The sequence below is a fragment of the Leptopilina boulardi genome, unplaced genomic scaffold (assembly GCF_019393585.1).
Source record: "Leptopilina boulardi isolate dan_hultmark-lab unplaced genomic scaffold, ZJU_Lbou_2.1 LbouV2_202, whole genome shotgun sequence".
In the NCBI taxonomy this organism is placed as follows: Eukaryota; Metazoa; Arthropoda; class Insecta; order Hymenoptera; family Figitidae; genus Leptopilina; species Leptopilina boulardi.
In genome coordinates, this window is record NW_026137755.1 from 1,050,024 (window position 1) to 1,067,492 (window position 17,469).

Here is a 17,469-nt window from a genome sequence, read left to right on the forward strand (position 1 = left end):
TGACATAATTTATCAAAAAAAGGTTAAAACGAACTGCATATATATTTTTTTTTTGACAAGAATCGTACTTTCTTTTTTATTATTAAATTTTCAATTTAATTCACTGTCGCATAAAACTAATTTTTCGCTCGAACGCACCAAGAAGAAGATATATAGAAGAATGAATATACCGTAGGGCAAAAAGCATACCTATTAAATTATATCGTTTTGGAATTTGATTCCTTGATATTTCAATTGGAAAAAATGGTCTCGGTTGAAATATTTTCAGTCCAGTTGCAAGTTATATATTTCTCTGCGACCCCAGTTCAAATATATTTTATATATATGGTGAATTTTGTTTGGTATAAAAAAATTTCTTCTAATTCTATTCGAGGAAATAGTCCATATGTGTGTATATATAATATATGTTACATTTTACATTTCACATACCGGAGAAATTACCCTCGAGGCAATTTTTATTTTTTGATACTTGAATCAGATAAGCTCTGTATACAGTTGCTTTGTTAGATGTATTCGAATTTCCTTACTGCAATTCGAATCGAATTTGTAAATTACTATTCATACTGTGATTAAACTTGTATGATAATAAGTTATTTATTAAAGTCTAATCTCTAATGTTTTTTATTATAATAATAAAGAAAAAATTTATTTGGTTCAAATAATCGATTACTTGACTATTATTATCAAATAAATATTTCCTTGAAGCAAATAATTTTTATTGTCAATTAAATTTTATTTGTTTCAAATACAGAATTTATTGGTTTACATAATGTTCTATTTTTTAAATACAAAGAAACTAAAAAAAATATTTCATTCTCTCAAAATTTAAACACGTTTTGAATTCAAGGATTTGTTCACTTTAGTATTTTGGATGCATTGATTTTCGTTTATCCTCCTCAGTCTTGAATCCCTCTGGAACCCTTCGTTCCCATCGTCTCAAGAAGATGTTTTCTTATTTAGGCCATACGATTGTATCTTAATTATATATTTATAACAGCTTATTTTTATTTCTAATTTTGCAAATCATCTGTATAAAAAAAACCCAATTTTTTTTTTTATCAAAATTGCATTTGTAAAAATACATTTTTAATTGCAATTATAAATTCGTTCAAAAATTGTCGAATTCGACGAATTGGGAATATTTAGCAATTTATTTTCTGTTTTTTTTTTTTTTTTTTTGGGAGAGAGAAAGAATTAGTTCCTGGAGGACGATTGTCTAATACAAATTCATGAACTCGCTGGCAATTACCCTCCATTAGAGGCAAGCGCAATCAAAATGGGTCCGATGACTGCGGACTTTGGGTATAGCTGTAAATCAAACTCAAAAATTCTTGTCTGCTGATAGTCTAGACCTTTGAAAGTGTTGAGCTCAGAATCACAGTGAGGCGATGCGCAAGGTGTAATTACCCGAATGATGGTTCCTACCTCCTTCCCCCACCTCTAAAAGTGCGTCCATATACAAACAGGTCAAGACTGAAACCGAAACAGGGAAAAACCAAATAGCTCCCCATCTCCACTTATTTTCTGCACCCAGATTGCGGTGATAACAAGAAGGTCTATAAACACTCGACAAACCTGTTTTTTATACGAAATTTTTAAAAACCATATTTTTTTTTTTTGCAAAATTAATTATTATCATTATCTTTGAGAGTTGAATAATAATAATAATTTCAAAATATTATTTCAAAAATTGTGTCTTATTTTAAGAAAGGAAATTTTTTTTTTAAATTTGTGTCTCATTGAAGAAATGACAAACATAAAATAGTTGGAAGAAATTTCTTTAATTTGATTTAATACAAAAAATAAATTTTTTATTCGTTAAAAAAAAATGTCAATTATCTTTTAGATACTCAATGAATATATTTTTCATTAAAGAGAGAATTTCACATCTAGGTTTGAATATTCCCTTGTTTTATATATAATTCTCTCATCTCTGATATGATCTCTATAAACCTGTCTATAAAAATCACACGTGCTTTTCTAAATGTACATCTGAGAAAATTCACGCTAATGAACTACGATCTCACATTTATTTTACGAACATCTGTTATTAAGTATTATTACTTTGTAATACTTTATTTTTAGAAACAATTGTTTTGTTATAATTATGAATTAATTTTTGCAATCAGTTTTTATTTTTAAATATATAAGCACTAATTCATTTGAATTCATTTTCGAAATTCTTTTATATTTTTTAAATAATCACTACAAATTCATTTGAATTAATTTTCGAATAATTTTTTTTTCATAAACGATCAATTCAACAATGTTGATAAATGTATAGCGACATTTAATAACGTATATAGAAGTTGGGTCAAAACACCTATTCCATAAAGTGTATATAATAATTACAAGTTGTCTCGTGAATGATCCTTCTGGTTTCCCACAGAATGAAGCAGCCAATCGTTGAGTAGAGTTTACTATGCCCGAAGCGCAATTCAGTAGTCGAGAGTTCCGTCCAATTAAGGATTGAAATTATTTAACGATTTTGTATCTGCATATAATGTTTCTTGGTAGTTTTGTTCATGCCAGTGAACAAGTGGGCAGTAAATATTTTATTGAACGAACCACACGCTTTTGGAAAAAAAAAAAAAATTCTGCATGAAGTTGCAAAATATATTTTTTTTTTACTTTTCAAACAGGGACAAAATTATACTGTCCCGCATTTGACACCCAAGGGGCTTCGTCAGTCATGAGATTGATTTCCATTAAAAAAAGAAAAAAAAAAAAAAGATCGTGACACTGACGCGGAATCGCAATACAATTCTGTTTATATCATGGCGCACGAATGTATTTTCAGTGACGAGATGCAAGTTGCATATACGGCGATTCATCTCGTCCCGATCGGACACTTTGATTACTGGTTTCGTCTTCTTGCAAGAATTACATATCCCCCTACTTTTTAGATATATCTTTTTCCAACGTGCCACACATTCTTCTTTCTATAATGAGGATATTTCCTCTTCACGATACATTTTATATACTGTTTTTCATTTAATCTATTTTTTTTTAGACATAATCCCTTTCGCTGATATATTCATTTATTATATAGATTGGACTATATAATGTTTCAAAGTAAAAAGTATATTAATAAATGAGTGTTTATAATATTCATAAAATTTAGTTTCATTACTATAATAATTTATTACTATATATTAGTTGTAAAAAAATTATTTTCATAAATACTTCTATTTAAATCTGAATTAGTCTGAAATAATCTTAAATTAGTAAAAATTAGTAAAAATAAGTGAAAATTAGTAAAATTATTTTTTAGTCAAAAATGACTAATTGTTAGTAGACTACTGATTAAAAGTAGAAAACTAGTAATTAATTTAGTAAAGCTACTATTTCAATTAGTAAATTTCATTTTACTAATTAAATTTAAATTTTTAGTTTGCAAATAAAATAAAAAAATTCTTTTTCAAAATAAATACACAATAAATTATTATTTGGTTTTAAAAAGAAAAGGTAGCCAACATGTGAAACGCGCACACATTCGCAGTAGTAAAAATCGTTCCAGTCAGACATACCGATCTTAAAATCACCGTGAAATTGAGGTAATTTCGAAACTGCGATTCTGGCGAATTTCGATGAAATTGTGGCAATTTCGCATGTCTAGTAAACCTTTTTTTTTATCTTATTTTATATTTGTATATATTCATTAAACTTAATAATAAAAAAAAGAATTCATTTCTAATTTCACAACACGCTATATTTTGTACCACCAATTGCGATACGATTTTCAAAATTGTTATATTTAAATTCTACATCGATATAATTTTCAATCAATATATAATAGTATAATTAAAATGGTTATTTCAAAAAAAAATTTTTAATATTTATACGTGAATTTTTATTATTTTATTTATATTTTATAATTAAAAAACATTTATTATAAGGGATTTTTTCATTTTCCAGGAAAACATTCTATCTAAAAAAATCGAAAAAAATTGATTATTCTTATTCTATTGCAATTTAGGTTCAATTGGTATGTTTTTTTTTAAGGTAATACGTGTTGTTTTAAGGTAAAAAAATAATAGAAACATGCTGATTAATTTTATTTGACTTTGAAAGGGATTTTTTCATTTTCCAGGAAAACATTCTATCTAAAAAAATCGAAAACAATTGATTATTCTTATTCTATTGCAATTTAGGTTCAATTGGTATATTTTTTTTGAAGGTTATTACGTGTTGTTTTAAGGTAAAAAAATAATAGAAACATGCTGATTAATTTTATTTGACTTTGAAAGGGATTTTTTCGTTTTCCAGGAAAACATTCTATTAAAAAAAATGGAATAAAATTGATTATTCTTAGTCTACTGCAATTTAGGTTCAATTGGTAGGTTTTTTTGAAGGTAATACGTGTTGTTTTAAGGTAAAAAATAATAGAGACATGCTGATTAATTTTGTTTGACTTTGAAAAGGATTTTTTCATTTTCCAGGAGAACATTCTTTCTAAAAAAATGGAATAAACAATGAAATACCCAATTTTGCTAGTAAAAAATAATGTATAATACTTGTAGGGAAATCTAAATAAATTTTCACGATTAATAGACAGCGTTTTGTATATCTATTGACTGACGCGACGACAAGTTTGAAATGGCGTTTAGCATAATTTATAGAGGGTTAGGGCGCCTTTTGTTATATATATATATAAAAAGCGTTGTTTCGCTATACGTCTGTGGGGTGCTTAACTCTGCTCATTAGCGATGGTGACATTTTGACGAACGAAAAGAACAAAAATAAGAACGAAAAAAAAAATAACTCAAGTCCCAAGAGATATTTCCAGATGACGTGAAACAATTTCTTTTTATATAATAATATTTTTATTTTCAATATTTCCTCATTCATGAAGAAAATACTGTTTTCTTTTTTTTTTTTATTCTCTATTGTATTACATTCTATAAATAAGGTGCAATTAAAAATAAATAATATATATTTTGTCGGATGTGAAAAGAGATTCACGTATGAATTTATTTTTTTTCTAGAAAGACATGTATATTTATACATAACAAAGTTACATTATCACACGTTGTATATTACTGTAACATATGTTGTAAAATAATTTTATGCAACTAAAAATTATTATAATAGAATTTAATAATTATAACTGTTTATGTTGGGTGAAATTACTCTAGGTATGTTATTTGTAACTGTTGGTACAATTAGACGAGCGTAAAGAAAAAAAAAATTAATTTTTAATTCGGCAAATATTTCCCATTTTTTCGAAATAAAAAAAAAATTTACATTTTTATTTACTTATTTGTACCCTAAAATTTTCGCCAATATAAAATAATAGGATTTTTTTATTTATTAAAATAAATTTTCCTTTTTTAAATTCACATTTCAAAAAATAGAAATACATTTTAAAAAAAAATAACGTGAAATTTCTTTTGAAATCAATTTTGATCGACACTTTATACCTATAGGACCTGCGATATTACAAGAGATATGCAAACTACTCTGTTCAATTCACTTTGAATTCATGAAGCTAAATTTCAAGTATAATTATACGCCGAAGAGTTTTAACACCTTTTGAAAATTGCACGCCAAATGATGCCTCGCGTTGAATATATTAGAAATAAAATAAAATGCATTTGACTTTTTTTTAAAATTGATATTACTTTTAGTTTTTTGGGTATAACTACCAACAAGATGATTGTATATAATGATCATTCAACGATTTGAATGCATCATATAATATATATAAGAATGAAGAGCGACGTCAACCAGACGATATTCCAGTGCACTTTTCATGTTTACCGCTTAGTAACGAGTGCGCGATGCGACCCAGGATCGTAAAATGCAATTACACGACGTCACCGAGAAGCTAATCGATGCAAATGAGATTCCAATACTCTCCTCACTCTCGACATATACACACATATATTCAACCCCAGGGCGAAACAACCGCCATTGGAAAAGGAACAACTTTTCAGTTTGTAAATTCACTCAATACAGCGGGAAAAACACCCCTTTAACAAGAAAACCAGTTTTTTGCTTATAATTTACAATAAAATATCTTTTGAAAAAAAATATTTATAATATCATACCAAACAAGTTGAGATATTTCATGTAAATTGATCAAATTTATGTGAAAACATTCAAATGAATTATATTTTCAACGTTTCACTGATCGCAATTATTATTTCCACGAGAGTCATTATAATGAAATAGTGGATCTAGTTTTTTTTATTTACTATATAAAGACTGCTATCGAGATGGATTTTTAGACGAATTTCAAATAATTCAAAATACTTTAAGATAATTCAGAAAATTGTTAGTTGAAGACTTGTTTACCCCTCGATTTAATTTATTAATCAATATTTAAAATAATATTTTTTGCAAATTATAAAAAAATTATATTTTTATTTTATTAAAAATATTAAAATAATAATAATAAAATTATTTTAATGATTGATTATTGTTGAAATAAATATGAAAAATAATATTTTCCTATTCCGGAGATATATATATACGTAAAAGAAAAAGAAAAGAAGGTTATTCACAAAAGTTCTCATAGCAATATCAAAACGAGACTTTCTTGCTGAGTATAAAAGAGAAGCAAAACGGATGTCTATATAGTGGAAGAAGCAAGTACGGCCCATAAACCTCATCATTACAATTCTAATTAAAGCGAATATCGTCAGATCGCATTGCCTGGTCCAAATTAGACGCCTCAGGCTAATGACCGAGATGGTATAGTAGTGATGTAAGGGGAAGAAAAAGAAATGTGTACATTAAGACTAAAGAAAGTGTCGGATTAGATTTGATGATTCTTCTTTATGTGTTGAGATTACATGCTGACAAAATTTTATATAAGATTTTTAATTTGAAAAAATTTAAACTAGTTTTCAAAAAAAAAAAGTTAGTAAAATTATTTATTTTGAAATTTTAAGTAAAATAAATTAGTATTTTTAAAAAGTACTTTTTAAGTTAAAAAAAATTTTCTTTTGAATAAGTAACAGGAAAAAGTCACGTAACTTTATTCAATTATTCATTAATTTTATATAAAAATATACTATGTAAAATGCTGATTTCTGACAAAAAAAAAAAAAACATTATTTCTCAAAGAAACAGTGAACTGAGATAGTGTTGTTAATTGTTATAATTATATGGTTGTAACATTTTCGAAACTAATTATAAACGGGTAATTGCAATTCCATAAAGGGACTAAACTATTATCAGTTTGGTTTCGTATTTTTAAAAGTACATAAATCATATTAATCTTGAATTACTAATAGAAATCTGCAAAGTTTGAAGACTATTATGGAAGTGAATCTTGACTAAAATTGCCACACACTTGTCTGATAAATAATTAATTAAATCTCTTTATATCAAAATATATCTAATATAAATTAAAGTTAATATATTAATTTAAGTTTATTCATTCATTTTTTTTTATAAATACAAGTAGTTTCATTTGCAAACAAAAAAAAATTTTAATTAATTAAATTAATTAAATGGGTATCTACTTACTGATACTTGAATATATGGTTGCTTTGTTTTTTAAAAGAAAAGTGTTTTTAATTGTTTTGATGTGTAGAAATAAGTGTTTTTCTTTATTGTACAATCTTTGAAATTTGCTATTATAAAGTTATCAATTTTACATGAAGTTTCACCATCTTTTATAAAGACTTCCCTTAAATTGATGTCATATCGTCTAGAATGAGGTTAACCGGAAAATGTCAACAACTTTCTTATCACTTTTAAAGGAAAATAATTTTGTTTTAATAACTTTGTACTTTTTTTAATTATTGCAAGAATGAAATAAAAATTATCAATTTTTATGTTTATGTAAAAAATAATTCTAAAAGGTCACTTTTTATAAAGATGGAAAAATTGATGATTTAAAAAAAAAAAGATTTAAAAAAAGGAAATTAATTATTTATTTTAAGAACAGATTAGCATTTTTGATATAAAAATGAAGCAACCCTCAATTTTTTAAAATTACTTCCAATTAAAAGTTCTTTTCTTAAAAGAGACGAGGAATAACTGACATTAGCCCTAACTTGGAGTAATATTAACGAGAATCGTCGATTTTTTTATATCGTATAGAGCTTGAGAAACAGACGTAAAGCTTGAAGATTATCCCGCAACAGTAGTCAAGTGACTTGAGGGTTGTCTTTTTCTCTCATTCTCTCGCTCCCTATACGTTCATCGTAGTCTCATTTTATTCGATAATTATGTAAATGTGAGAATGATTGTCGGGCAATGTGTCCTTCGAATGAAAGTGGAGAGTAGCTATTCGGTTATCTTTATGATTCTGGGGCGCGTGAAAAAAGAAAGAGGACTTTGACTTTTGGGGTTGCTTCCTCGTGGCTAGAGAGATGGGGGAAAGAGAGAAAGAGAGAGAGAGAGTCAAGCCCTTCATTTGCATAGAAACGTTCATTTTTTTCTTAAAACACAAATATGCTGACAGCGCTCCCCGTCGCGTTTTACATTTTTACATCGATTCGCGAGGGAAGGAGATGACGAAAAATGGTACTAATATTCCTTTTCTTATATAAACGTTAAAGAAAAATGATCAAATTTGTATAAGATCAAAAAAAATTTCCTATCGATAATATTTAATTATTTTTTAACAAAAATTTATATGGAAAAATTTTATTGTAATTATTACAAAAAAAGACAACTTCAGTTTCTTCATTTTTTTGAGATAATGCAACAAAAACAGATTAAATTTTACCGAAATTGGTGTTTTAAAAAAAAAATAAAAATGTTTCCAATAATTGGCTTCAATCATTGTGAGAATTATTATTATAATTATTATTATTTATTAAAATATTCATATATATATATATAAAGGGTGGAGCTTTAGACGGCCAATAAGAAGGCGTCGCGTGCCTAACGTCGTTACGACACTACAAATTGATAAGAATTCATCGCCGTTGCACACAAGAAGCACGCACGTGCAATTCACCGTCCATTCGCGATGGCTCGGTTTCACGAGCTTCAAGATATCGCGCACAAGGCACGAAACTTTGTCCCATAGTTTTGCGTCTCTGATCCTTTATCTTTTGTTCTGTTAAGAAAATAAAATGCTGAACATTTTTTTTTAAGATTTTCAAATTCATCTAAAAAAAGATATAACAAAAATTTGTATCTCTAATTTAAAATGTAGCCTTTTTATAGAATTTTGTTTCTAAATTTCAAAATGAAATAATAAAAATAATAATAATATAAAAATTGTATATGAAAAATATTCAGGGAAGGGAATTTGGTAATAATACACAAGAGATTTACAATAACAACTATTTAATTATAGGTAGTAATGCTGAATTACATGAGTACACTTTGTGTCTCGATACTATCTCGTACAAGTTATCCAATCACAAAAATCACGATTTTTTTTTCATGAACCAAAGAAAGTGACTATTTCATTTTTTTTTTTCATGGACTTTTTAAGTGATTTTACATATCACTATTATTTGTTTTTTAAAAATCTTCTTTCTTCGATCCATCTCCGCCAATAACGTAAAAAATTGCGATTCGAATCTTATTTTTCTTTTTTGAGTCCCTAAAAAAAAAAAAATTGCGCGGTATCGTGAAAAAGAAACGAAAATCGATTAAACAATTTACGTTTCCTTTCCCTCTTTCTTATATTTTTTTTTTTTGGCGATTGATCTTGCCATATGCGTGGAAAATAGTACGATATACTCCGTAGTTTTGTGGTTTATAGGCGTGTTGCTGTATTTTTTTTTATGTGTGTATATGTGTGTTTTACATGTGTGATGATGGCAAATACGGATCAGCTATCGGTGGTTAAATTCTTGACTCTACGGTTAACTTCTTGTAATAGACTTAGCCAGTACCTAGACACTATGATTATGTGAACTTTACAACACAAAAAACTTACGGGTAAAAGACTTTGTACACGGATCTTACATATGCAAGCGCCTCCGACTAAATAATATTTTTCGTGGAAAATCTCGCATTCATTTTTTTCTTTTTTTTTTTTTATTTTTTCTATAACCAAAACTTTTGCATTAGTTTTGATTTATTTTTTTTTCGAGACACGAAAATATTTCACCACGAGGCAATCGTACATAATATATATATATTTATATATATAACGCGAGACACACGCACATGTAATTAGACTTAGTCACTTGGTAAATAACTAAGTTTTGTTATATATATATATATATATATTTATATATATAAATAAAGTGTTAGGTTTCGAGAAGCTAAAAGTCTTCTGTCGTTTCTATAATACAATTTTTCGAGAATCGCGATTTTCGAACGACGTTCACGTTATCTTACGAGGAGACCATTTACTTTGGATGCTACTATACAAAAAGCTTTATTTATTTTTTTTTTTTTCAGGAAGATCGAATCGTCTCCTCGCATCGATATAATATCTCCAAAACGAACGCTACAGGATGTTTGCGAAAAAATTGTGAGTAAAAAAACTGTTTATATTAAAAATGGTAATAAAGTAACTCTAGTAATTTTATTGACAATTTGTCACTAGAGTGAAAAGACAGTAATGACAAGTATTTTAATATATAAAAAGACATTAATATTTAATAATTAATATTAATATTTATTATGTATTAATAATTAATGGTAATAAAAATAAGCGCTGTTAATTTTTCCGAAAATTATTAAATATTTTTTTGGTCCAAATAAATCGATTATTTGAATCAAATAAATTTTTTTTCAATGTAAGTATATTAAACAACTTATGATTCTAACGCATGTGAAATAAGTTTCGAATTGTCAAATATTTTTTTTATAAATTATCCATTATTTTGAAACTAAGATAATAGATTAATTTTTCATCTCTTGAAAAATGTATTTAAAGTCTCTAATCAGTCTATTTTTGTTTCTTAACCTAGTCAAGTTTTTGCTAAAATTTTATTATTGTTTTTCAAGTAGCAACTAAAAATTGTTTATTCCCTGTAACGTTCGTTAGCAATAAAAAGAGATGAAGACACATAACGGATCGTCGTTCTCTTAAAATTAATAATTAACTAGTTATCGCTCAATATGGGATAGGTATGTCTCTCTAGGAACACATGCACGCATCGCACGCACTCTCAAACAGTCTTTATAAATATCTCTTTTTTATTATCGCTTCGCCTCTTTTCCTTTATTTTATATCTATCTCGCTTTCTTTTTTTTTCTCTATTTTTAACGCGTATGTATAGATTTATTTATAATATATAGTACGATTACGAAAGTCGATATTTTGTGGGAAAAGAGGCAAAGAAAATATGACAAGTCCCTTTTCTTTTGTCATTTACTTTACCTATGGCCACGTGATCAAACGCTTTCCAAGCGTTGAGTTTTAGTTTTTTTTTTTTTTTTGCATCTAAAGCTAACAACCAAGTATGAAAAAAGGAATCGCGATGAATTTTTATTTATGTGCGCCGTTGATATGTTTTTTTTTTTTTATTAAATGCGACTTATAAATTCACTGCACTTTAATGATTCTACATTTTTTGAAGTGTGTAATAGAAGTGTTTCATTATGATGCCAATTTTCACTTTTTTTTAAAATGATTTCTTGACGCACGAGTTGAGATTTCTATGTTCTGTCTCTCTCTTGAGTCACGACCTGCAACTTTTCAAGCGCAGGCCTTTTAATGCACGATTTCATTGCTTCTTTATTTTTACTCTCATGAATGCAACACGAAAGACACCTCTCTCTATCTCTCTTTCTCTCTCATGTTTTATACGACGAGAGTAATCGCTTCACCACTGGAAGTCTATAATTTGTTCCTTTTTTCGTTTTGTTTTTACAGTTCTTATTTCCTTAGTTGCACGAACTATTTATATCACTGATAGAAACAAATCTTCATTTTATTTTTTTGCTCAGTCATCTTGAGTGAGAATAAGGAATTTCTCTGGCTTTATTTTCATCCCTCCCCCAAAAAAAAGCAGGGATCCTTTGGTCGAGTCACTCGGCATCGATGTCGAATTTCCGGTAATTCGCGATTCTTTATCGCTCGTCCTCCATTTTTTTCTAGGTTGCACTTGTAAAGAGAACTGAATTTTTGTAGTAACCCGCACGGGAATCTGTAACAGAGACGAAATTGTTGTTTTTTTTTTTGATTTAATGATAAATAATGAAAAAAATGTAAGTAAAAGAAGTGGGGATCATGATCAAAGGTGGGGGTCGTTCGTTTATTCAGAAAAGACGCCGCTCACTAATTACCGCTGGCTAGGTTAGCGGCACGAGTGAGAGAAAGACATAAGGGAAAAAAGAAGAAGAAAAAAAAAAAACGATAAGAGAGTCACGAGAGTGCGAAGAAAGAAGAGGGTGGCTATCATCAAAAAAGCAAAGTAGAAAGAGACCTCGTAAATCGGGGGCCAGTCGAGTCATTCCGTTTCGCTCTCTTTCTCTCTTTCTCTCTCTCTCTCTACGGTCTTTGAGTGCTTCGCCGCCTTTCGACTTTTTATCGAACTGTCGCTTATGATTGAAAAAGATTACACCAATAATCCCTTCATTCACTATCCCTCATTTCCTCCCCCCTCCCTCTGCAACTCATGTTGCAAACTCTAAAATCCGGTTTCTCTGCTCAATTTCTTCTAAAGGATCCATTCAATTTATATTGATAATATCTCCCCGGTGATTTAGCACAAATTGAAATTTTATTAGTTTATTTTATTTAATTTGCCACAATGTATAAATGTAACGAAAAAGAAATTGAAAAATTAAATTATAAACTGCAAAAAAAAGTGCTGATTTTAATAAATTGAAAATTTCCCAAAAAAAAATAATAGGATTTCAGTGATTTTCGCGCCTCCATAAAGTAAAATAAAGAGGATACCTTTTTTGCAGTGGCAAAATGCGGCGTCAAGCGAAAAAAAACTAATTGAAGAAAGAAAGATTATTTAATAAAAAAAAAAAAAAAAAAAAAAAAAGTTGAGAAGAAATTAATTCGCGAGGGAAACAATTATTTACATGCAGCGCGTCTTGACGGCAACCGTTTAAGTCGCGCGCGTCCTCAATAGCTTTTTGCCAAGAAAAGTTTGACCGCCTCTTCTTCTCGTTTGCAAGTTTCTAGAGCGGACCAAGTTTCGAAATCTGCCGATAGTAGCTAGTGCCGCTGACGCCGCTACAAGAAACCCACCAGGCGCAACCAGACCCTCAATTCTCTCCCTCTGCTGAGTTTCTAATTAAAGATCGAAGTTTATTCGCGATCGTAAGAAACTGGCAACACATATACATATACACACGAAAATGACTGCAGACGCCAAGTTTCTACTTGGATGGCATTTTCGAGACTTTCTCCCAAACCACCCATTATTTTTTTTCGAGAAAACTTTCACACACACACACACATTCAATTATTTTTATAGACGTTGAAATCGTTTAATCATTAATGACAATAGATACTAGACAAAGTTTCGATCGACGCACCTTGAAGAGGAGACTTGACCTGGTCCCTTTCGGAGGTCTGATGCTGACGTGTCTTTCTCTCCAATTCGAAGTCTGGTGGCATCGATTCTGGGACAAAAAAAAGACAAAACTTTTAAGGAATATTGTTTGTGAAATTATCATTATCAAGGTTATTGGATAAAATATACTTAAATTCCTCTATAAAGATTTCTAGAGAGGTTAAGAATTTTATTTTGGTCAATATTGGTTTATTATAAATATTGTGCGGAATGGACTTTTTAAAGTAAACAGAAATAACAAAATTATTAAGACTCTTTATTCCTTTAAATTTCCAAACCCCTTTTTCGTGGAATATTACCTCATGATTAACAAAATATCCAATCTTCCTGCTTACTCCAAGCTCAATGGTTAATTCATTTAAGGACCCCTTTTCGCTTAGTGAGCTTGTTCGCGACTACGTGGATTATAACCGTCCTAGTCACATTAATGTACTGATGGCTGAGAGATGAAATCATTTAAACTCTTTAATACTAAGAAAGTTTCAACCCTCGATGGCGAATTTCAACAATTCAAGTATTACGTAATAACAGAAGGACTAGGATTACGAAACTTGCAAAAAAATTTAATTTAAAGGTTTTGTCTGACTAAAACTGATTTTTACTACTGATACTAAAAGAATAATTATGAACCCGTCTGACTGCAACTGATTTTTACTACTGAAATTTACAAAAATTGAAACTAGAACAGTTACTACTAAGATCAAAATATCAATTATCGGTCTGACTGAAACTGACTTTTACTACTAAAGAGACTACAAGAATTTTTTTGTAAAAAGTTTATCATTTGACCAAAACTGACGTTTACTACTTATACCAAATTTTTGTAATTAAATTAAATTTTTTAAAAACTGAAAAGTCTGACTTAAAAATACCTTCACTACTGATACTAAAATATACAAGAATTCGAGGTTTTGACTATGGCTAAAACTGATTTTTTTATACTATTTACTACCAAATGAACAAGATTTGTTAAGAAAGTCCTGTCTGACTAAAACCGATATTTTCTACTGATACTAAAAGAATAATAATGAAACCGTCTGACTGCTACTGATTTTTACTACTGAAATTCAAATTAAAAAAATTGAAATATGACTATAGAACTGAATATTACTACTAATATTAAAATTATCATCTGTCTGACTGTTACTGACTTTCACTACTAAACTAAAAATAACAAGAATATTGTGAAAAGTTTGGTCAGACCTGAAACTGATTTTACTACTGATAACAAATTTGTTCAATTGTGTGACATAAAATTTAAAAAAAGGAAAGTCTGACATAAAAACACTTGTACTACTGATACTGAAATGAACAAGAATTTTGAGGTTTTGCAATTACAAGAATTGTGTAAAATGTAATTTTTTAAAAAAAATTTCAATTATCCGTCTGACTGAATCTGACTTTTACTACTTAATCTTGAATAAAAAAGGTAAAAATAGTCAAAGTCAAAAAATAATAATTCTGCCTGAATTCCACAGGTATAAAATAAACCTAAAATGTACCGTTAACGCCGAAATTGTCACTCTTTTTTTTATTTTAATATATTCAAAAACTCATTGAGCATGTGAATTTCTAAAAATAGATCAAGATTTTGGTCTTTATATAATAATATTGAAATGGTAAAATCTGCCGAGAAGTAGGGAGCAAGATGAAGGTGATTAGCGAGGAACGATGAAAGAAGAAGGAAGGGAAGGGTGAAGAGAGAGAGAGAGAGAGAGAGAGAGATCGGATCGAGAAGCGTGAAATGGTGCCTCCTTAGGCAAAGACCAATGGTAAAATCCAATTGCGAGGCCATTAAGCCTTGGTTAACTGGCAGAGCTTGGAGAGAAACGGCTGTAGCGTAACTAGACGGGACCGAGATTCCATTATGCTTTGAGCAACAATAGCTGAGGGCTGTTTCGTGGGTACGTGGGTGTGAATCGTGAGTTCGTCAGCTAAGCTCGTACGCTTGTCGCAATGTTTGCGTTTCACTGAGCCAAATTACCTTTCGCGCCCTTATCCACGCGCCGGGTGTTTCGTCCCTTTGATATCCAAATGACAATTTAACTGCTTCAAGATATGTTATTTTGCTTTGTCTCATCTGAAAAGAGAAAATAATCACATCCGCACAATGAAACGTTTAGAGATACTGAGATTATTTTCTCCTTTCATGAATCGATTCTGACTTGAATCGAAAAAAAAAAACAATTATATCAAGTAAATAAAAAAGAATTTTTCGATTTTTGAAAGTGAAATCACGTTTCTTGAAAATGATGCATTCCAAATTAGTGGTAAAAAAAAAAGTTTTGTTTCGCTTCTTTGTGAATTGAAGTGCAAGTTTATATATGTAGGAACGCACGCTCGTCAAAGAGGATCAAGACTAATAGTTTCGCTACCGTCTTACACACCTTGACAAATCGAGCAGACAATGAAAACAATTTCGGAACGCTTCGAACAAGACTTTGAGAACTAAACGGTTCGTATTGTGGGTAGATGATGCTGAATTCAGCTTCATTTTTTTGTCTGTCGACAGAATACCTTCGACTCAGAAAAGAGCAATGACTCTGCATTTATCAGATAATTAACTTGGCTACAATGCATCGCGAAAAGGGTATAACGTGCTTCTTGTTGTTCTAAAAAAAAAAGAATAAGAAAAAAACCAGCAAAAAGCATTTTGAATTTTACTGTAATTCAACGATTTTTATCCAAAAATCATAGATAGAAAGGAATAATAAGATAAGGTAAATAAGATTGAAGGATATAATTTTTTCTGCTCTCAAAAGAAAAAAGCAATTTAAAATAAATCATATCGAAGATTGGGAGTAATTGCTCCCAAGAAGGGATCAAGTTTTTTTTTAAAGTGCGGAGATATTTGCAAAACGTGTACACCTGAGGGTTGATTTCGTCTAACGTGCGTTTTTAATGCTCTGATCTTTATGTAAAACAGTGAAGTGGCAACGGGGCGCGAGCGCGCTCGTGCATCAACCCAACCGTGAAATTGTATGAATCGAGAATAAAAAGAAGAAGAAAAAAAAAGTACAGAGACACAAAAAGCAAAAAGAACACCGCGTGCCCTCTCGCTTTCAAATCCCTATCTTAATATAATTTCAAATTTCCGTAGGCGACGATCCTCCTTCTTTCTATAAACGTTATATATTTTTCTCTCACTCAGAACATTCTTTTTTTTTTTTATCCCCCCCGTCTATTGTAAAAATCGTGCCTCCGGGAGGTGGGAATAGCTTTTTATCTCTCGAGACCCGATTTCTTTTTTCGTTCACAATGTAAATGGTTATGGACAATGTTGGATGAAAACTCTATCGAAGATAACTTTTGAGAAACAAAAAAGAATTTATTCGAAATGAAAATATAGAAAAAAATCATATATAGAAGAGAAAAATCTGTATTTGTGTTAATAATTCTTAAATTTTGTTACTCTTTTATGAATTTTTTTTTTAATCATATTTTTTAGGGACAGAAAATTTGTTGACGAAATCACACCTTGTAATGATTACACGATCCCTTCTTGAAAAGAGGGGCTATATACCTTCATCCCCCTTATGCCATCATTGGGTATAAATAGAACTTCTAGCCAAGGTAGCTCGTTCACCGGAAAACCTCGTCGTGTCTCGCAGATATATTCCCGACGGTCGTATGCACGATGCAGGGGATGTATTCCACCCCCCCTCATCCCTTACCCCCCGTCCGGGTTGCCGCTTCCTCAGTATGAGTTTATATTGCCAGTACTCACGCGTTACACTTTATCACTCTTGCTAAGTTATTCTCTTACGCGTAATAATCATTCCTTACATAACGCACAAAATCGTTACTTATATCGCACGTTTCGTTGAATTAACCAAATAGTTTGAATAATTCAACAAAACTGCGCAATTTTATTTTTTATGAACAATATACTTTGGTTTTTTTTTTATCCTTAAAAGTTAATGCCACTGTAAAAAGTAGGCGTAAATTTAGAGAGTATTTTTGCAGTGAAGTTCCGAATTTTTTTTTATTAGTTTCTTTTTTTGAGAAAAATTAATTGAAAAGTTGTGTAAAATGATAATAACAATTACTCTAATAT

The 17,469-nt window shown here is 29.5% G+C and overlaps 1 protein-coding gene across 4 annotated transcripts in view; it reads right to left on the reverse strand.

Annotated features, from left to right (window-relative positions):
* Window positions 1–9,241: 9,241 nt before the first annotated feature.
* The window catches only part of LOC127278418 (dachshund homolog 2), a 188,963-nt gene continuing 180,735 nt past the window's right edge, over window positions 9,242–17,469 (reverse strand). For 3 of the 4 annotated variants that reach the window (XM_051300146.1, XM_051300145.1, XM_051300147.1), the window contains 2 exons: window positions 13,375–13,461; window positions 9,242–12,026 (listed from right to left, as the gene is read on the reverse strand). In XM_051300146.1, coding sequence (XP_051156103.1) covers window positions 11,974–12,026; window positions 13,375–13,461 — 140 coding nt within the window. In that variant the 3' untranslated portion in view covers window positions 9,242–11,973. The remainder of the gene's footprint in view (window positions 12,027–13,374; window positions 13,462–17,469) is intronic. The other variant, XM_051300148.1, reaches the window with a different exon arrangement.